The sequence below is a fragment of the Clarias gariepinus genome, chromosome 6, assembly GCF_024256425.1.
Source record: "Clarias gariepinus isolate MV-2021 ecotype Netherlands chromosome 6, CGAR_prim_01v2, whole genome shotgun sequence".
Classification (NCBI taxonomy): domain Eukaryota; kingdom Metazoa; phylum Chordata; class Actinopteri; order Siluriformes; family Clariidae; genus Clarias; species Clarias gariepinus.
Window position 1 is genome coordinate 20,512,849 of NC_071105.1, and position 21,468 is coordinate 20,534,316.

The following is a 21,468-nucleotide window of genomic DNA, read 5'->3' on the forward strand; positions in this document are numbered from 1 at the left end:
GTCTAGAATTATTTTTTTATGTCGGTTTAATGGTGCTGTCATAGAAATGGAACACCAGATGTAGACGTTTAAAATAATCTCACTACCCACCACATTGCTCATATAGCACACTTATACATTTTGCTCACCACAAAACTGTGACCTTTGAACTGCGACCTTGCACACTATCCTGCACATTATATTCCCCATAACTGGACATGATTCTACGTTCCTATATTTCTATATTTCTATTTTTATTCTACTATTGTATTCCCATTATTTTTTTATTTGTACATCATGTAAATTAAAAAGTCTTTTTACAGCTAAAGTTTATTTTCATATTTCTCTATACTTCTAATTTGTGAAATTCTCTTATTTCATACTGAAACTTTTCTTTTTGAATTTTTTGCTTATCAGCAGTCGTATAAGCATTTCACTACATATCATACTGTGTGTGTGACAAATAAAATTTGAATTTGTTGCTCCATCGCCATCTGCAGACAAACTGGTGCGTGGCTCTAGTCTGCAGTGCGCATGCGCGAAAGAGAGGGCGCTATAGCGCACAGGAGCTCGCATGTCGTCTTGGGAAAACCGCTTTTGTTTTCCTTTGCAGAAAAGTCGCGGAAGCTTGTTTTAAATCAGGGGTCTTTCCTGCACAGTAATATGCTGCTCTCAGACAAGTGTATAGATGACGGATTTATTTCACGCTACTTGCCAGGGACTTGAACACTTTGTGGACCGCTTGACGCGTCGCTGAGGAGACAGTTAGAGGAGCTGCTGCTGCTGCTGCAGACTGAAGGCGGAAGGAGGAGAAGGGAATTCCGGAGGAAAGGACGGGGGGAAGAAGCGCAGCCATGGACCTGAGATGCTCCACAAGGATTTCAGAGCGGATTTGTTTTCGCAGTCGATTCAATTGGAAGCCGTATGCAAATTTGGAGGCGTTATAGAAGTTGTTTTAATCCCACTTTTCCTATTAATGCCGTAAATAAAAACTGTTTAGTGAGTGAGAGAGACAAAATGGCGGCGGCGTGGCCCATCCCCCAGGCCCTGGTCATGATCTTACTGAGTGCTGCTGTGGGCCTGGACCCGTGTCCGTCCGCCTGTGTCTGTCCAGAAACTCCGGACGGGACTAAACTTCTGGACTGCAGTCGGAAAGCACTGTCTGACCCTCCTGTGGAAATCCCAGCATGGGTCTCTCATGTGTAAGTCCCGGGCCGAGCTGAAGGCGCTGCTTGTTTACATGGTCTGATGGGGAGTTACTCGGTGCTAACGCTAACTCTCTAAAGTACAAGCCAGGGTTCATTTACCTCAAAAAGATAATGACTTTCTTTATGGTGTTTATAGTGACGCTGCAGTCGCCAGCATAAACTAACGTCAAAGCGTGCAAAAAAAAAAAAAAAAATCTGACTAATGACACAAAAAGTCTAACACTGGTGTGTATCCACTTCTGATTGCAGTGTAAGCGTGTGGCGATAAACCGGTATGACGGTATACCGTGAAACAGAAACGTTACATTTCGATATCTGGTAAAAAAAAAAAAAGGAACGTGTACAGTACATTCTTCTTCTTTTTTTTTTATTTCAGTCCTTAGTTTTAACTATTTTACTGCCGTTACATTCATGTAAACGAGGACATAATAACTCGGAGTGTGTTGTATGGTTTAATTATACAGATTAAGGATTGCAGAGTCCAACCTGACTGAAGTTGATTTATCTGTTATTATAATGTAGGGATCAGCGTTTTGAATCAGATGAAAAACAACTTGGACATATGGTCCCTGGTTAAGTAGAAAACAGACTTTAAATTTACATCAAATCATGCAATTTCAGAGAGTGTGTGATTGTCAGAGAATTGATTCGGGTCTATCGGCAAATGACCAGAATTGGCTGCTTATCCGTCAGATGCTTATCTGCCTTTTTCTCCAAACTCTGTGTACAAATAAATCTCAAAGCCACTCATTACACATGCTTACACAAGTCTCAAAAAAATCACGAATGCAAATTAATCAAAAACCGCATGCATTAGAAGCCCCGTAAGCTATGTTAGTTGCTCGCAGCCTTTCAACCCGCATGCTCACTGTCAAGTTGAGTTTTGAGGCTGAACATGTTTATCAGTGACATAATGTTTTTTCAGTCCATATTTATTTTACTTTTACTCATAAATTAAACCTGTTCTTTGTTGTTGTTTGTTTTCTTCTTCTTTTTTTCCTTTAGGTCTCTGAATCATAATGAGCTATCAGGTGTGCCTTTTCTTGGAGATGCTTCCGCAAACATCACTGTTTTGTCTCTGTAAGTCCTTTCAACAGATTGGTACAATATGCTTTAAAATGCAAATTATGCTTTTTTTAAGCATCATTATTTATTTTACCCTCTTGTTCAAATATTATAGGGTTGAATCCCAGTGATACTGTTGCTATTCATAGATCTGATGTCTAGGAGAAAAACAAAATGGCTTTAGTGTCTGTGTGGGATGGATGCAATTATGCTTTTTTGGTGCAGAAGAGGGCAGATAGCAGTTTGCTTTGAGTGTGTTGCACTGCCTTGTGGTGTAGCACAAGAAGCAGTTTGAAATGATGCTCTGACCAACTAGAAGGTTTTTGATAGCTCTCAGTCTCCCTTCGTGGTAGCCGTTGTGTAAAAGGGGAGTGCTTGCTATTGGGTTCAAATAGGGGTTAAAACAAAACAGCAACATCCCATTATCTGTGGGGCAGAGGCATTTTACTGAATTAATCATTTGTTTTCCTCAGTGATCAGGCCTAATCTGTTCTGATGGCTTTGTCAGATAGACCAGATTCAATGCTTACATGATCACAGACTTGTGTGTAATGTCCCAGATTTGTTTTAATGTTTTGTGTGTGTGTGTGTGTGTGTGTTTAGGGTTTCTAACCGGATCTCTGAGGTGGTGGCTGAACAGCTTTTGCCTTATTCAGTCCTGGAAAGCCTGGATCTGAGTTCCAACTCCATCTCCGAGCTGAAAGCTGGATCATTTCCTCCTATGCAGCTCAAATACCTGTACGTCCTTTTCTCACATGTTATTAATTTAATAACCAGTCTCTAAAAATTACCAGATTTTTTTTTTTTTTTACCAGACCTTACGATACTAGCCATGATCGACCACATAGTGATTATATTCCTGCGTACTACATTTGCCTTTTGCGATGCCTTAAAAAGACATCAGTTAGGGCCATTGTGATAAAAAAAAAATTCATGAAAATTATTGATTTCCCCAAAATTATTTAATTGCCTGGATCACATTAAAGCTGTTATTATAATATTAAAATATAATTCTTTCAACAGCTCAAGTGTATATTATAGTATGTTTTATGATGATGAAATTTTACTTGATTTTATGAAAACATTTTAGTGATCAGTATTGTATTATTGAAGAAAAATTACATCTAGGTCATATTATCAAAATTTTTTCTGTTCTGTGCATTCAGGAATCTAAGCAACAACAAAATCAGCTCTCTAGAAGCGGATTGCTTTAATAACATCAGCTCTCTGCTGGTGCTGAAGATGAATCGGAACCGACTATCACTACTGCCTGCTAAAGTCTTCACTCTGGCTCAGCTTCAGATTCTGTAAGTAGAATGAGTTTTATTGCTGTTTTAGCAGTAAATAATATACAGTGGCTACTCGCTTAAACATTTTGCCTCAAAATCATCAAGTCGCACCTCACACCAGGTTTTTTAATGATGCTCGGCTTAATTATTAGTACTGCTGTTGGTCAATTTTAGAGCGCTGGCATATAAATATACACTGACGATGGTATGAAATCTCTCTCGTTTGCATTAGGGAGTTGAAACGCAATAAGATCAGAGTGGTAGACAGTTTGATCTTTAAAGAACTGAAGGCTCTGAAGTCCCTGAAGATGCAGAGGAACGGAATCACAAAGCTGATGGACGGAGCTCTTTTTGGACTTGCTGATATGGAAGAATTGTGAGTGGATTCTACACGAAACAAGTCAGATTTCAGCTCATCAATTCCATTTCTTTCAGTAGTCTGCTGACTTTAATTACTTTTTTTTTAGTCTGCTAACATTGGTAATAAGTTGAATCAAAGAGACGTGAATCAGGTTTTGTGAATAGGACACACACAAAAAACCCACCAAATTGTGCTCTTTTTCAGCGCTCAAGGACTAGCTTTGTTGAGCGTGTGTTTTGATGTTTTGTTTTGATGTTTCTCTCTACAGGGAGCTGGAACACAATAACCTAACTGAGTTAAACAAGGGGTGGCTGTACGGGCTGCACATGCTCCGTGTACTCCGACTCAGCCACAACAACATCGGCCTCGTCCGAGCCGATGCCTGGGAGTTCTGCCGCCGCCTGGAAGAGCTGTGAGTCAGACATGTATAGCAGCTACAGATCTAATGATTTTAATCAAGCATCTTAAAGCATTAAATTATGCAACAGAGTGGATGCACAGTACTGGAGTTGTCAAAGCTTATACTGTGATGATAAGTAATCTATATATAAAACTTAAAAAATCTTTTGCACTTGTAGCATTAGCCTGATTATTGTTCGGCACTAGTTATCGACACCAATAAACATTTAAAGTAGTCAAATAAGTAGTGAAGGTACACTTGTCGTAGTGTAAAAGTAAAGTGTGAGGCAGACGTGGAGTTTTGCTTTACTTGTTCTGTCCAGAATCTTTGTGTCCACATATTGTTATAGTGCTAGAACGTTTTGCATGAATGGTTTGGGGTTCTCTACAGGGAAACGAGTTGGAGTTACTGTTCTTCGGATCAAAGAGATGGTTCAGCTGTGCTATAATGAGATGAGATTAATTATGTTCAGGATTACTTCTGTAAAAAACTTAATGATGCCTGTTAATCATTTTTTGTGTGTGTGGATCTGTCTCTTTGTGTCTTAGAGATCTGTCCTATAATCACTTGAGTCGTCTGGAGGATTGGGCTTTCTCTACCCTCGGGCTGTTGCAGAGTCTAAATCTCGGCGAGAATCGCATCACGCACCTGGGCGAGGGAGTTTTCAACAGCCTGGGAAATGTCCGCACGCTGTGAGAGAACTCATCACACACACATGCACAGTATTTAAAGCAAGTGCTCGTGAAATAGGCTTTGAATCTAGCAAACTTCATGTTTATTTCCACATGCTCATATAGAGACTTACAGAGTTGGGCGAAACTGTTGGTCTCTGGGTGATAATATTTCCCTAGTAATACTAATCCTAAGTAATACTCTTTTTAACTAATAGAGAGGATATAACCTCCAAATCTGAACCACTCAAATAGACAGACAAGGACAATGTATAACTAGTAATCATACTTGATCATGGGTCACTGACTAAACTCAAAAGATTTCACTTGTCTGTATTGCCGTCCTGGGGTTTCGGCTCTCTTTTATCTTGATTTTTTTTTTTTTTTTTTGGTTTAGTGTTGCTGCAGCATTCTCACACAGAGAGGGGCATTTTATTACACACCAAGGAAACAAAGTGCCAGGATAATCATGCCATCTATTTTTTTTCATATTGCTTGTGTGTCTGAATTTGCGTTACATTAAGAGTACCTAAATATAGCATCACAACACTCTTCATCATCCCAAACCATCCTCACTAGATGCAAAGCAGATTACTCACTGTTCTCAGTTAAGGTTTAAATTAAATGTACACTGGAAGTTGTGTTTTAATACTGTTCTTTTTTTTTTTTTTTTTTTCCTTTAGAGATATCCGCAACAATGACATATCTCTTGTTATTGAGGACACAGTCAGTTTGTTTGCAGGCATGAAAAAGCTCAATACATTGTAAGTTGAAATGCATGCATGCATGCATACATACATTCATACATACATACATACATGCATACACAAACTTGTCGAAAGTTTGGACACCAGGACACCAAAAACTTACTTCTGCTGCAGAAGTAAGTTTCTGAGACATTCATTTAGACGTTCATAAAGTTACTATCCCTAGAAATTACCAATTTACAGCACCTCAGATTAGAGCATATTTTAAATGCCCTCATCATTGTTTTACAATGTAAAAAGATGTAAAAATCAGAAAAGACCGTGAAATTAGGTATTCCCAGTCAAAAGTTTGGACACCTATCTATTCACGTATCGCCACACTTACTCCAAAACTGACTTAAAAAAAATAATAATAATAAATAAATAAATAAATAAATATATATATATATATATATATATATATATATATATGAATGAACTGGTCAGTTGTCCAGTGACCAGATTGGTTGGTTTTCAGTTTGATTGTTCATGACTGGTGATTGGCCGATCGGCCTCAGATATGAACTTCTGTATCAAGTGCAGAAGTGACAATAAAGCGCATTTTCTATGGTGTTACATCATCGAAAAACGCTCTTGTTAAAAGCCTTTTACTCCAAACTCCATGAGTGAATTAGTCACAAACCCACTCATTACACATGCACTCATTACACAAGTAGCGCATGTGTAAATGTAAAAAAAACAGTCGAAAAATTGCGTGCGCCTAGTTTGCAGATGCTCCATCCGCGCGCTCACTGTCAAGTTGAGTTTTGAGACATTTGAGGTATTTGAGACGGTAAAATGTTGCCGTGTAGTAGGAGTGAATTATTCACCCAGTTTGTTTAGTAATAATAATTATGGTGAATGACAGAAAAACGTGCTGCTCAGTTAAATGTTTAATTCTTATTCTTGATATTAGTTTGTATTGTTTCAATGCTGCGCTTGTTTTTTTTTAAGTGGGACGATTGTTGTTATAAGGAATGGGCTACATTTAATTAATCATTAAGCTTTTTAAATATTAAAAATTCTACTAAAATCTAAGAACATTTTTATGTCGAATCGAACACAACATATAGTGTTTCATTTCATGAAAGCTACCTAATATATTAGGATTGTTAAAAAGTGTGTTTCAGTGCCTGTATGTGCAAGACATGCTTGTCTTTGATCTGTCTTTGTCATGTCTTTAAGTTATTGGGAAGAGAAAAAAATCTGGAACTTTTACACCTAATAGCATTTACATCCTGGAAATAAGTAACATTTGATTTGTTGTTCTCTCTATTCATACTGGGTATGTTGTGCTTGTAAATAACTCAGAAATGGAAATGTAACATATTGAGCTAGGCTCTTTTAAGATACGAAGTTAAAAAAACCCATGGACAAACCTTTGCTTTCACAGATTCAAAAGTAGAAACCTGTGTGCGTGTGTTACTTCTCAGGGTACTTCAGAAGAACAACATCAGAACCATCACAGGGAAGGCATTTGAAAGTCTGAAGGAACTAGAACATCTGTATGTTACTTTCTATTTACCTTAAATGTTTACCCTTTGTTTAGTGTATTAAACATTTTAATCAATGTCTTTAGCAGTGAGATGATATTTTTATTTTCTCTTATGCAGAGATTTGAGTAAGAACCAGATCATCTCTATTCACCCTGAGGCCTTCTCTCATTTGAAACTTAAATCTCTGTAAGTTTGGACATTTTATTCTTTTTTTCTTGCATTTGATGTGGCTATTGCTCTGCACTAAACTGCATTAGCAACACACACATATCACCATGGGAGGTTATTCAGTAAATTAGTAGGCTTTTTCCAGTTTCCACATACAGTACTAATCACCTGTTGATTGTGATGGGTTGAGTGGTAGTTATAGGGTAAATCAGAACAAAAATATAGCCCATAAGAAAATTATTTAATAATGAGACTAATCAGATAAAGTTTTAAATTTGCAAGTGAGAATTCAGATTGGACTTTGGAAGAGTGGAGAAAGGTCCTGGTCTAATGAGTTCAGATTGACCCTAGTCCAGTGCTTAAGGAAGGAAGCACATAAGCGATGCACCCATCATGCTTTGTCTTCAAATGCTTTTTCTGATTATCCATAACCCTATGGTCATGTGGCATCCTGTGATTTTTTTTTTTTAAATTTTTTGTCATATGTGTTTTTGGAAATGCTCATACTTTCAATAATAAACACAGCGTCAAGTGTTTAAGTGATCTATGATCGCTCATTCATGATTTGTATCTGATTCCCTCCTCTTTTTTTTTGGTGAAGTTAATGGTAAGCACTATTCTTCCTGTTTAAGTAATTCAGTAATCTCATTAGATGCTTTCTTTACTTGTGCTTCATGCGGGACCTTCTGAAACTGCAACAACTTTTTTCTGACTAGGCTGTGTGTGATATACGGACATAGTACTTGAATAGTTGGGTAGTGGTCAAAAGCATAACTTTATAACATCTAAGTGATCTAAACAAATGATATCACAATAGGGAACTAGATCAGTAAGTTCATAAGTGGACTGTTTATTTATAAGCACTATCTTATTTTATAGGTTAAGAGCATGTGAGAAAGGAGCACAGACTTGATTTATCTAATGCTATTTGTCATTTGGTATCAGCCCCGCCCCACACACTCAGAAAGTAAAGTTTTTGTTGCTGAAACTCATTTAATTTCTTAGTTTCTTCTCAAGGAACTCAGTGTTTCCCACTTTTTATATCTTGAGCCATAAATAATACAGTTCTTGCCCCCCTATTTCAAAAAAGGGCAAATTATTGGTTTGCATCAAGTAAAGGCAACAACTAAGGTTTTAAATTACAGGCACTGGATTAAGAAGCCTTCAGTACATTATTATATGTTTTAAAGGACCAGTGCTGAACCTTCAACTTGTGAATCAAGGTGTTCAGGGGAAAATGTATGACTGCAGACTAGAGACTTAAAAACTCGAAGTTGCATGGTAAAATATCAACAGTTTAAAGCATAGTTATGTTTAATAGTGAAGGAGCATTTTCATATACACATCATGCGTGTGTGATGAGAACTCACAGGATTGGGACTAAACAGTTGTCTGGCCATAAAAAATTATTTAATAATGAGACTAATCAGATAAAGTTTCAAATTCGCAAGTGAGAATTCAGATTGGACTTTGGAAAAGTGGAGAAAGATCCTGGACTTATGAATTCAGATTGACCCTAGTCCAGTGCTTAAGGAAGGAAGCACATAAGTGATGAACCCATCATGCTTTGTCTTCACTGTATAAGCCTCTGGAGGCAGTATTATGATCTGAGGTTGCTTCAGATGCTCAGGTCTAGGGCAGCAATGTTATGTTGCGATAAAATGAAGTCAGCTGATATATGCACAGGGATATTCCAAGGACTTAAACTGTGAAAGAGTTTTGGGAGCATGAATTATCATTCACATATGAATTGCACCACATTCTGTTCTGGATTCAAAGTGTGTGCCTTTTTTGGCAAGGCTGTGTTTTTCTATTATCTTTTATATAATATAATTGATAATCCAAAATATTAGATAGATTGTTTGTGGCTCGTTAGCCTTTTGATAAAACTGGCTTTTTTATATTCCTATTTAATACCTTCTAGCTGTTTATATCCTTGGTGTGACATTGCATTCTTAAGCCTATACCAGTAGGTCTGTTTTTTTGTTGTTACTGCCTGTTTAATTTTTATGTTCAGTGAAATGAACAGCACTAAAATGGAATAGCGCTGATGCAGAAGGCACACTACAAGAAATGATGCCCTTAATACGCTTGTACTGTCTTTTATCCCTTAGTGATTTGCACACCACCGGTCTCATCTGCGACTGCAATCTGAAGTGGCTCAGCCAGTGGCTCGCCGAGAGCCTCTTACAGCAGTCATGCACTGCTGTGTGCGCATATCCTGCACCCTTGACAAGCAGGAGTGTCTTTAGTGTCTCTCTGGAAGACTTTGTGTGTGGTGAGTGAGATGATTACTGCTGTAACTCTAATACTGCTAGTGGCTTTCATGGTCTAGTGCAGCAGGGGAGTTCTGTTACATTCGTGGAGGTCCAGCTACATCAAATTCTAAGAAGCAAGGAATAAAAGCATTTTTTTCCCGTCACTGTTATCCATTCTGCTTTCACTGTGTTTTTTAAAAACTTAAACAGACATGCTGTGTTCAGATCGGATAAATATTAAATGCATTCTTGTGATCAGAAGTAACAAACTGCTATAGGATCTAGTCTTGTCAGATGCTGATTTGTTAAATTATGCTAATTTCTAAAAAAAAACTTATTACTGAAATACAGCCAGTTTTTTTCCCCTACTTTTATATACTTTTATCTTTTTATAAGCTGTGTTTAAGTCAAACTGGGACTTTTCATTGTGCTGTATAACAGAGCACCATTATGAGAGTAGAATCTACCTTTTTTTTTTGCACTGATCTTAACATTTCTCTAGTGCTTGAATACTATCAAGTTATAACATTTTCTCAGTATGCCAGATTCATGATTGGACTGCCTGCTTATTTTCTCTGACACTGTTTTCCCAGGAACAACTTTAATGGTCGGAACATGTTAAAAAAGTTTGGAGTAAGGTCAGGACCGTACAGGGGATTTGGCAATAACTCCTGGCCAAGTTCCTGTAATAAACAAGTGGTGTTTATGAATCATTGTGTGTAGACTTGCCACAAACAAATGTTATCTGTCCATTTCTCAAGGATCAGGTGTTCTACTTGCTAAATGTTCACCAGAGCACCTGTGGTGGGCTCTGAACCATCTCAGCCTGGATAGTCATTCACAGATGCACAGCCTTCTTTCAAACAATTAAATTATTCAAACATTTTACTGCAGATGGAGTCTTCTTTAAATGTTTTAGTTTTATTTCTTCATTCATGAGAGTCTTTCAGTTTACCTTGAATGTCACTTTGTACTCAGTTTGATCTGCTGAAATACTTTCAAGCTGCTCCATTCAGAGTTTTTCCATCTAGTAATTAAGAATAGAAAAAATCACATTTTGAGTGACCTGCTCATTTATTTTTTTTATTGAGACCAGATTTCTATTTCAAAAGAAACTAGAGGTTATAATATCTACAAGAGACTAAAGAATATTAGAATCAGCAAGTACGTTTTTAACTTAATCTTGTGGGGGTAAAAAAAAAAATCAATTTAGTGTTTCAATCCCATCTAACTTCTCTTTTATTCAGATGGCTTTCCTCGGCCACAGATTAGCGGGAATCCCAAGACGGTTGTGGCCCTGCGCAGCACCAACGTCACACTCAACTGCTCTGCCTTCAGCACTAACGACTCTCCCATGAACGCCACATGGAGAAAAGACAAAGAGGTCCTGTCTGATGTACAGGTGCAAAACTATGCCCGCTACCAGGACCAGCAGCTAATTTACACCAGCGTGCTACATCTTCTTAATGTTAACTTCACTGATGAAGGGCTCTATCAATGTGTAATCTCCAGCAACTTCAGTGCCAACTACTCCACTGAGGCCAAAGTGACTGTTAACGGTATGTTCGCTCATGTTGTGCTACATCAGATTCGCAGAGCTTTTACAAATAAATTGTGTAGTTAACTGCAGTGATGGCTTTATGCCTTAGTTAATGTCAAGATTTGGGAAAGCTCTTGTGTCATAAATGACATGCAGTGATATTTACACATCAAGAATTTCTATGAATAGCGTGTACAAGGTTTTATTTTCTCCCTGTGTCAATTGTTGTGGAATATTTTGCTGCATTTCCTCTGGGCTTTGGTGTTGGTTTGATACTGGCAGACTTTTTGTGTGTGTGTGTAAGTGTGTGTGTGTAAGTGTGTGTGTGTAAGTGTGTGTGTGTAAGTGTGTGTGTAAGTGTGTAATTTGTCTGAAATAAGTTTTCTTTCTGCCTCGATTCTTGAGATCTTTTATCTCTTTAGTTGTTTTTCTGGACTCTTCTAATTTAATTTCCAATTTTAGCAGAGCAAAGATTATGTAGCCCTCTGGGAAGCCAGTCTGGGTGATGTGATTATTCTGTCATTCCATAATTCAGAATTGCGAAGGGCCTTTATGCACAAATAGCACTCATAAATAAAAGTTTCGGACCCAAATAAGATCATCCCACTGAAAAAATGAGGGACAAAAAAGGCCATACGTATGAATAGGAATCTGAAGTTGTGTGTCATGAAGTAGTCAGATTCAAATATTTAATCTTGTGGATAGTAGTCTGCATTAGTCAGTGACCTGATTTTAATTAGTAGCTCAAATTTCTCCTTACGTTTTTGCATATGACAAAATCCCTGACTTTAATTTCGAAATATTACCAGAACTGCCCTCCTTCCTGAAGACACCCATGGATCTGACAATCCGGACTGGCACCGTTGCACGGTTGGAGTGTGCGGCGGAGGGACACCCTCCCCCACAGATTGCCTGGCAGAAAGACGGGGGCATCAACTTCCCTGCTGCCCGTGAAAGGAGAATGCATGTCATGCCCGAAGACGACACATTTTTCATTGCCAATGTGAAGGCGGAGGACATGGGCGTGTACAGCTGCACTGCTAAAAACGAGGCGGGCAGTCTGTCAGCTAATGCCACACTCACTGTGCTGGGTAAGCTCTGCTCTCTTGACCAGCGTGATTAATGACATAACAGCAGGCTGAACTGGAGTGTTTTTGCATTGTGCTTTTTAACAAATGTGTTTATCTGTTTCCTTTCCTCCACCAAACAGAAACCCCATCCTTTCAGCGCCCTCTAGAGGATCGTACAGTAGCACGTGGCGAGACCGCCGTTCTTCAGTGCATAGCACGTGGTAGCCCCACTCCCCGTCTGAACTGGACCAAAGACGACGGCCCATTGCTGCTGACAGAGCGGCACTTTTTCGCAGCAGCCAATCAGCTGCTTATTATCGTGGATGCCCGGTCTGCTGATGCAGGAAAGTACACCTGCATTATGTCCAATACGCTGGGCACGGAGCGAGGACACATCTACCTCAGTGTCTCATCCTCTTCTAACTGCGAGCCGGGTGGCGGTGTTTACGACCCGGACGGCTGGACCACAGTGGGCATTGTGGTGATGGTGGTTGTGTGTTGTGTGGTGGGCACGTCACTGGTGTGGGTGATAGTCATCTACCACATGAGGCGCAAGAGCGAGGACTACAGCATCACTAATACAGGTTGGTGGCTTTTTGTGCCCAGGTGTGGTGGTGTTTTGAACAGCAGATCAGCAGTTTTTTCCTTTTCTGATACTTTTGCTGCCACCGTGGCTGTAAAATTGGAAAACTTAATTTGGTAATATAAGGTTTTATTGCAGCAGCACACTTAAAGACAAAGCCAAGTTTAATTTCCAGCCATACAGACAGTTACCTCAAACAACACTGTTAAAATTTTTTTTTAATTTTTTTTATGCCCTTTAGAAAAGTTAATTCTCGAATTTACTCTAATTTAAATGAATTAAAACTGTGACAGCCATAATTGAAACTATGCATAAAGCCTAAGCAGTAAGTGTTAAAGGATAAGGCCATGAATCCTTTCCGGATGTAGCAGCTGGTCTGTGGTAATTCACAGAGTAGTAATAATGTTGGATTGGGTTTTAGAGCAAACTCAAAATGGGAAGATTATCTCAGGCAAAAGACCAGCCTTCAAAGCTCGGAAAGTTATTAAAAACCTCAAAGTGATTACAGAAAACATCAGCGTATAATAATCCCTGAAGTTAATTTAGTGGCAAAGTTAAAATCAACTCAAATACTTTAACTTGATAATGTTTTTTCTCATATGAGCCTCTGAATATTACACCATCATGCTGTTTTAAAGGGAACCCAAGCACGTTTGGGAAGATATTCATTAATGAGAATATTATGAATTACACCGCTGCATGTGTGCAAGGCATACAGAAAAATTCATGTGTATAGGCATCCTGAGCTGTGAGTGTAGCATAGTTCATTCTAAACACAGCAGCCAGAAGGAGCTGCAGGTTTATGAAGTTGAAATGAGAATTTCCTGAGTTATACAGAAAGTTGAGTCTTGGTCCAAATCAGTCATTAGAGTATTCTTATGAAATTAGTTTAAACGAAATGTGGTAGCGCTCAGATATCTTTTCAGTCTCTGTTTATTTGATGTTACCTAATATCACAACTCACTATAGTGAGCACATTTTGTCAGGTTTTAATGAACACAATCTAAAAGAGATGTGTGATTAAATCCTTTTAGTTATGTAAACTTTTAAATTTGTCAATTTACAATTGACAAATGGCTTAAAAACATCTTTAAAAAATCTTCTGCAAACTACTTATGAAATACTCCCATTTTTCCTTCTTGTTCTTCTGTTTATATTAGTATAAATAAAATTATAGTAGTAATTGCTAAGAATAAAATTATAATAGTATTGGCTGGTGCAATACTGTAAACCTACTGGAGTGTAAAACAGAAGATTAACAGGGAAATGTACATTAAATTGATGCCAAAGTTGTGGAACATTTTAGTGCTTATTAAAATTTTGTAAGACAACAAAACCTATAACAAATACAACTGCTTGAGAAATCTCTCTGCGAGAGAATTTGTGCTATTAAGCTGAATTGAAAATTGACTTTCCCTGTGATTCATAGCTCTCCAAACAAAGTCTAATACAGACATAAAGTTAAATATTACAGTCTCCTGGTGATCAATGCTTTTTCTACTTGAATGACTAAGTTTAAGAGGAAGCGTGCTAATTCCAGAAGGAATTCCAAATTGCATCCAGGTGGCCTGTAAATATAAATTTTAATTACAGAGAATGTCGAGTGGAAAGTTGACAGAATGAAAAAAGTGTTGCATATTAGTTAGTAATGTCAAGGGTATTAAAAAATACTTTCTCCAGGAGCAGTTGAACCTGTGCTTTTGTATCAAGTGGCATAAAAAAAAGTAGTAGCCTAATTTGAAGGGGACCTGTTATACAAACTTCACTTTTGAAAAATGTTTAGACATTCTGATAGGTCTCCAGTGTGTGTACGTATACCGTACAGACAAAAATATAAGAATTATTACTTTATTTATTTTTACTTTATATTTTGTATAAATTCTTTTTATACGAATATTTTTGGGTTGTGGAACGAATTATCCGAGTTCCCATTATTTCTTTTAGGAAAATTCACTTCGGAACAAATTATTCTCCCAATCCAAGGTTTCCAAGGTATAAAGTTAGATTTTTTCGTAATATCCGTTGAACAACTGAAGTACGTGAAATCCTTGTCCAATTATTTTAATTTAAATGCTTTGGTGATTTTTTTTTTTTTTTTTTTAAGAACTCCTTATTACAGAGTGCACAAAGACACAAAATCCAAAATAACTTACCACCAACAAACTAAAGTGAGATCATTAGGTGTCTTATCTGCTGCTTGATTGCCCTTTCACATTGTGACAGCTGTCTAAATATGTCTCTCTCAATGTGCACAGGCATGAACATAACTGGTTAATTGATGTGTTTCAGATGAGATGAACCTGCCAGCAGACATCCCCAGTTACCTGTCGTCCCAGGGCACGCTGTCAGAGCCTCAGGAGGGCTACAGCAACTCTGAGGCAGGCAGTCATCAGCAGCTCATGCCCTCCATGACTAATGGCTATGCTCATAAAGGAACTGACGGTGAGGTGTAAGGCTTGCAGAAAACTACATGGGTTGTTTGATTTTTTGTGTCCCGACGTATTAGCGAATGTGACATTGTTCATGTAAGCTTTACAGGGCAGAACTTTGACACAAAGCATGTTGGGAAGTTGCTTTACTCCCTGCGCTATAAAATATTAAAACAGGAATGCAGTATAGGTTAATGTCCACTTTATTAGGTACACCTGCACATTTGTCTAATCTGTCAATCATGTGACAGTGGTGTAGTGCAAAAGCACATAAAAAGTCAGGGGCATAAGTTAATGTTCACATAAAACATTAGAATATGCGGATAAATGTAATCTTTGTGACTTTACCAGTAAACTCTAGAGATTATTATATTTGAAAGTATTACGATTTTATAAATATCCCAATTTTGCGGTCTTATTATTTAGTTTTTTACAAACCTACCAAATAATTCACTCCTCTCAAACACACAGCTGCGCTAGCTGCCAGCCTGTGAACTGTTTAGAAAAACATTTTTTGCGTGAATTTCCTTTCAAATCGATCAATAAATCAAAACACCTTTAGAATTTAAAACTTTTGGATTTACAAGTTGGAAGCATTTTTTACAAGAAGGTAACATTTGTAGATCATGATTTTGACACTTTGGTGGGCTTTTTAACTCGTACAGCAATTAATAATAGTATCAGGAATCACTGATAGAGTCCATCCATTGCAGTGGGCATCAAGTTGGATGATTTTATATGACTGTTATATAAAATCATGGTGCTTGCAGCTTTAAGGTTGATGAATAATTTTTTTTTTTTTTTTATAGGCATTTTTCCCTTTAAAGTATTTTGCCGTTCTATACTTGGCTTAATATCTTCTTTCTGACCAACAGAACTTATCTCTTGTCCATGAGGCTGAACAGATAAAGCTCTAAATGTCTTCACTCACTAAACATGAATGCGGATGTAAATAAAAAAATTACTTCACTATACAACCAACTTTCTGTTTTTTAACAAAGAATTTGTTCACCACAAGCGCGCACATAAATCGGACACAAATTAGGTACATCTGGCCATCGTAGTACTATAGCATAATGGCGTATTAAACACAAGATCACACTGTCTTGGTTTACCATATACTGAAAATTTTCATTCAGTTAAATTGTTTTTCCATAGGTGTGTGTTATGGTGACGTGGCAGGAGACTTGGACCCAGAGACTAGCGGGATGCTTGGTAATCGTGTTGGGTCACTGTTTGCTGGACGCAGCAGCTTCCATCCAGGCGAGCCAAGAGAAAGTCTGTCCCATATGTCCAATGGTCTGTGTCCATGTGCATTTATACAAATATGTTAACATGTTTACTGATTAGATTGACTTTTACATCTAGTTCATTAAACAAAACTTGTCCAATTTTTTTTTTTTTTTTCCTTTTAGCTTTTGGGTCAGAAAAAGCAGCACTTGATGCACGATTTAAGAGATTTTATTTGCCATACACATACCAACAGTTTGAGTGTATTGTAAATTTACAGTGAGTCAGTGATAAAAAAGAAATATAAGTAAAGTAGAATATACATGGTATATAAAAATACATAGTAGAAGGATTTAAGCTGTCCGACTATATCTACTAACATTTATCTAGTACTGTAATACGCTTTGATATATTTTAAACATGGTTCCTAGATATCGCACTATGGCAATTCTTTAGATTTTTCACATTGTACTTTTTGTTAAAGTTTGAATTGCACATTTAATCAGTTCAGTTCTCTAGTCAGTTCTTTTTAATATTGCATGGAACTGATGTTAACACACTGATGTCTTGTCTGGATCTATCAGGTGGCAGTGCCCCATTGGTCATCTGCTCGGACTGTTACGACAACGCCAATATCTACTCGCGGACACGGGACTATTGCCACTACTCGTACCTAAGTGAAGAAGAAGCTCTGGATGCCCAGCTGCCCAGAGACGCATGCAGAGAGGGGCACCATGAGGATGCAGTGCTACATGACCTGATCACTAGGGACACTCAGGAGGCCCAACACCATGCCTTAAACCACTATACTAGCAAAGGTCAGAGCAGACGCACACTGTTGTAGAGATGAGTGTATGTAGAGTGCTAACTGGGGATAAACAGTTCAATTTATGTTTCCATGATGTGGTTTAGAATTTTTTTTTTTTTTTTTTTTCAATTGTCACCCCAGGGCAAAAACAAATCAGTATTTGAATGCTTAGGATGATGTATTAAATTTTCATTTAAAACAAGTCCATTTTTTTGTTGTTGTTTACATTCTTTTTTTATTGATATTAGTCAAACATTCTTTAACATCATTATTTAAGTAGTAGAGGTATTTATTAAATAGTGATACTATGCCAGTTTCAACATGTATTTTCACTTTGGTTGAAATAAAAATGGAGTTAAAACATTGAGTGTGCTGTCTGCTGTAAAGACAGATAATTATTCCACCAACACCGATACAGGTGACAGGACTTAATCAGGTCTTCATTCTGTGAGTTGGTCCTGATTGTTAAATCATGTCTAAAAAATGTGTTGTCTATCCATGGCTTGAGAACAGGGAATCAAAATGTGCCATTCTGTCAGGTTTAGGAAGGATGGCATATTCACTCACCTGTCAATCACGGCAACACTAACTAATCATAGGTGTTTGTCAGCTCATCTATATAGAAGAGGGCAGATTTTCTCTGTGTTTTACACTACCCTGTGACAGCATAAACAACAGGAAGCCTGAGTTTTAAATCCTTTACTTGCTCCCGTTGCAGTTTTGCACGTCCACAAGTGCCGTGTGTTGCTCATTCTGCTGTCTCATAGTCTGTCTCTGTCTCTGCAGATGTCCCAAGCAGATCGTTTTGGAATGGAGTAGAGCCTCATTCCTCCAAGTTGCCCCCAGGCTCAGTGACTGTACACAAACCTCCAACGTGTTCCTTATACGGGATCGATCAGGAGGAAAGAACAGGGGGGCTAAAGGAAGCTTCGTACAGGACTAACCCTCAGGATCACGACCCTCCGAATACATAAAGCTCAGACACCACCTGGCGTTTACGCCCCGCGCAGCGTGCCCTGAAATCCCACTACCTCTTCCAAGAAAACTCGCATTTTGTCATAAACATACAAAAACTAAAAAAACAACACACAAACCCAAACTCTTTTCTGTGTTTACATTCTGTACGCTCCCCTCATTGGATCCTGCTTGTGTGTGGACGTTTTTGTTTCTTGTGTACAGCTTTTTCTAGGACATGGCGCTGATGATCTTCCCACTGACTCCACACAAAAGAATCCTCTGGTTTAGGGTGAGACTCTGAATGTAATGTTTCTTGTAAAGAGTCTTGCTCACGCTGCCTTTTGTCTTAATGCCCCCCCCACTGTTGGGAACACAAACTCCCTGGTGTATACCAAAGCATTGAGCCAGCCCTCCTTTATGCTGCCCTGGCTCAGAAATATTGGTGATCCTTGTCTTTGTATAAATCCTTGTACGAATCAATCCCTGTATTGTTGAGCATAAGAAGGAGGACATCACTCAGGCAGTCGAACGCTGTCATGGAGACAGATATCCATTCTTCAGTTCTCCTTCCTGTATGTGAAGTTGAGCAGGTGATGGTGGCATGTGGGGAAAATTTTCTTTTTATTATTAGAGTGGAATGTGGTTGTCCTGCTTCCTGTCTAATAGTATAAAATGAAGTTAGTCTTTGTTAGATCATTTTAATGCTTTTCCAAAAGCTAGACATTCCCTCTTTAATTTTTTTATTTTCTTAAATGCACTATATCTGTCTGACAGAAGATGTAGATCATTTGCAAGGTTGACAATCGAGCCGCAGCAGTCTCACAGCTTCCTTCATGTGCATGGATTGTAAAGCTACTTTTATTTTTATACAAATTCAGTGCATTCCTGTGTTTTTGCTTTTCTCCCCTTCTTCTTGTATTCTTATGCAGTCCTCTAACTGTTGCTATGGTTCTCCCCTGCAGTCATTTCCCTTCACTAAGACTCACAAATAAGAGCCACTCTGCTGTTAAATATATGTATGAGTACTGTATATGCAGTACAGAGAATTTAGACCGTCCTCCCCTGCATTTTAATGCCTCTAGGCCACTAAATGTGTGTATCAGACACAGTTTAGTGCTCCTTCTAACTTTCATTTGTACAACTGGCCTTGAGCGGTTGCTAGATTGCGTATATCTGTAACATAGTCTTGGGTTTTTAACAGTGTGAAACTGTTTAAAATGGCCACTTTGTAGCATCACTAACGTGTCAGTTAGTGACCGCATCAGGTACATCTGTCTCAGTGACGCCGTCAGTATTATCGTTCTTGCCATGATCACAACAGATACTGAAGATCTCCTGGTTGTGTGTTTTTGACTAAAACGCTGGTGCTTGTGAGTTCTCACTCAAGCTGAGTTAACTAAACTCGTTCAGTTTTTTTTTTTTTTTTTGGCTTCTTATTCCCTACATTGTTTATGATTTTGCTGTCCAAAATCTATAAATGATCTCTGAAGTAGTGGGGGATGCTTAGAGAGTCATTCCACCATGAGGCTCATTAGGCTGTATGTATGGACCTAAACGCAACGATTCCTGTCTACAATAGTAGATTTTGTTCTGATCGTTAGCACTTTCTGTCTATAGTACGTAGACTTAAGTTCATTACAGAAAATGTCACAATCTTTCTTTTTGCCTGTGATTATCCGATTTCACCCACGCTTGGTACAATGTTATAAATGCTGCACATCCCATAGGAGGATCATTTACTCCAAAGAGAGTGTGTGTGTTACTGAATCTGAAGTAGTAAAAGAAAGAGAGACTGAGATGAAACTGAGGTACTTTAACGTGTAATTGTAAAACGTGTGTATTGTAAAATGCACTGCAGCATTGCCTCACTACAACCAGATACACTATGTATCAGTTATGTGTTATATTTATTTGAAGTAATTATTCTGTTGCTCAGTTTTTTTTTTTTCTTTTGATAATTGTTTGTGAGTTGAAAGGGTTACAAACATTTTTGGATAAAGTCCAAATTTCATGAACGTACGTAATGTATTACTTTTGTTTTTGCCTCTTGATGTCCAGCTGTTTTAGGATTTGCACATGATCCTTTATTCCAGTCTGCAAATCCTTTAGCTGTTATCCAGTTCTGTGAACAGTAGCAGCGTGTGTGTGCTGCCAGAGGTTTATGGTGAAGTTTCGAGGTATTAAAAGCTGTTAAGATCAGGCTCAATTGCCGTAGAGAATATTACTGCAATTACTCGCACACTTCTTTTTTTTTTTTTTCTCTCTCTTCTGTCAGAAACTTAAAACAAAGGCAATTTACTGTCTTGTACAGAAGATGTCTAATGGTACGGTTTTACTGGGCAATTAAAAACTTTTCTTTTTGTTAGGAGAGGTCTGAAAGTTTGCGTGAAAAGGCATAAATGTAAGTGAAAAAGTTGCAATCACACATCTTGCCAATCTGTCTTTCTGAATTTTTAAACCAAAGTTCAGCATTAATGCTTTGACATGTTTTCAATGCTGCTTTAATATATTTTTTTCTTTCCAATATTGTTCCTGTACATTCTGTAAAGCATGTATAAAGAACTTTTGTTTTAATGTTGCATATTAAACAACAAAGTCTTAATCTGCCGTAGCAAATGTATGTTAAACCTTCACGTACCTTCTCCTAAATTGTGATACTGCAAAGTGTTAATGACACTACTTTTATTCAGTCAACAAAATTCCAGCTGCTCATTTAGGAAAGTAAAACTTTAGCAGTAAGTTAAAAAAAGTTAGCAGCATGTCTACTGAATCAGGTTAAAACAGCGGAACAAAAAGTAAACACTTCACCTGACGGTTTTCTTTTCAGGCGTATGGTGACATGCTGTGCAGGATATTCTGGTGATGGAATCAAAGCCCCTACCTCAGTCTGCCGCTAAACCGCGCTGCTGTGTCATCAATAATGCATGCATACACTGAGTTCGCTTGGTTGTATTACCCTCATCAACCAGCAAAATACTTCACCCTTCATGTAGAACCAAGGAGGAGATTTATGCATACTAACTCTGCCCTTCATGAAACTTCAAGGGACACAGGAAGTGCAGAGCAATTACACATTTTAAGCATCCTGAAATCTCCAAACGTCACATTTATCAATTTAATTCTCCCAAATCATTTGTCATACAGTTGTGATGAAAGCTGTGCTTTTTCCTTACTCTCCAGCATTCAGCCATTTCTATTTTAATCTTTTTT

The 21,468-nt window shown here is 38.0% G+C and overlaps 1 protein-coding gene across 1 annotated transcript; it reads left to right on the forward strand.

Annotated features, from left to right (window-relative positions):
• The first annotated feature begins 536 nt into the window (after positions 1-536).
• On the forward strand, positions 537-20,847 carry lrig2 (leucine-rich repeats and immunoglobulin-like domains 2). Its single transcript, XM_053498963.1, has 18 exons — positions 537-1,181; positions 2,193-2,267; positions 2,856-2,990; positions 3,419-3,559; positions 3,774-3,917; positions 4,171-4,314; positions 4,851-4,994; positions 5,657-5,737; positions 7,153-7,224; positions 7,333-7,401; positions 9,498-9,661; positions 10,889-11,200; positions 11,991-12,272; positions 12,392-12,835; positions 15,124-15,276; positions 16,422-16,562; positions 17,078-17,311; positions 18,088-20,847. The coding sequence occupies exons 1-18, from the start codon at positions 904-906 to the stop codon at positions 18,273-18,275; spliced, it is 3,201 nt and encodes a 1,066-aa protein (XP_053354938.1). The 5' UTR covers positions 537-903; the 3' UTR covers positions 18,276-20,847.
• Positions 20,848-21,468: the final 621 nt, after the last annotated feature.

What these genes read in the sequence shown, in the direction of transcription:
- lrig2 (XM_053498963.1), top strand. Translation starts at nt 904, where the DNA reads ATGCAAATTTGGAGGCGTTATAGAAGTTGTTTTAATCCCACTTTTCCT. An exon ending in AACATCACTGTTTTGTCTCT is followed by an intron (nt 2,268 to 2,855) that starts GTAAGTCCTTTC and finishes GTGTGTGTTTAG; the next exon opens with GGTTTCTAACCGGATCTCTG. An exon ending in CTTGCTGATATGGAAGAATT is followed by an intron (nt 3,918 to 4,170) that starts GTGAGTGGATTC and finishes TTCTCTCTACAG; the next exon opens with GGAGCTGGAACACAATAACC.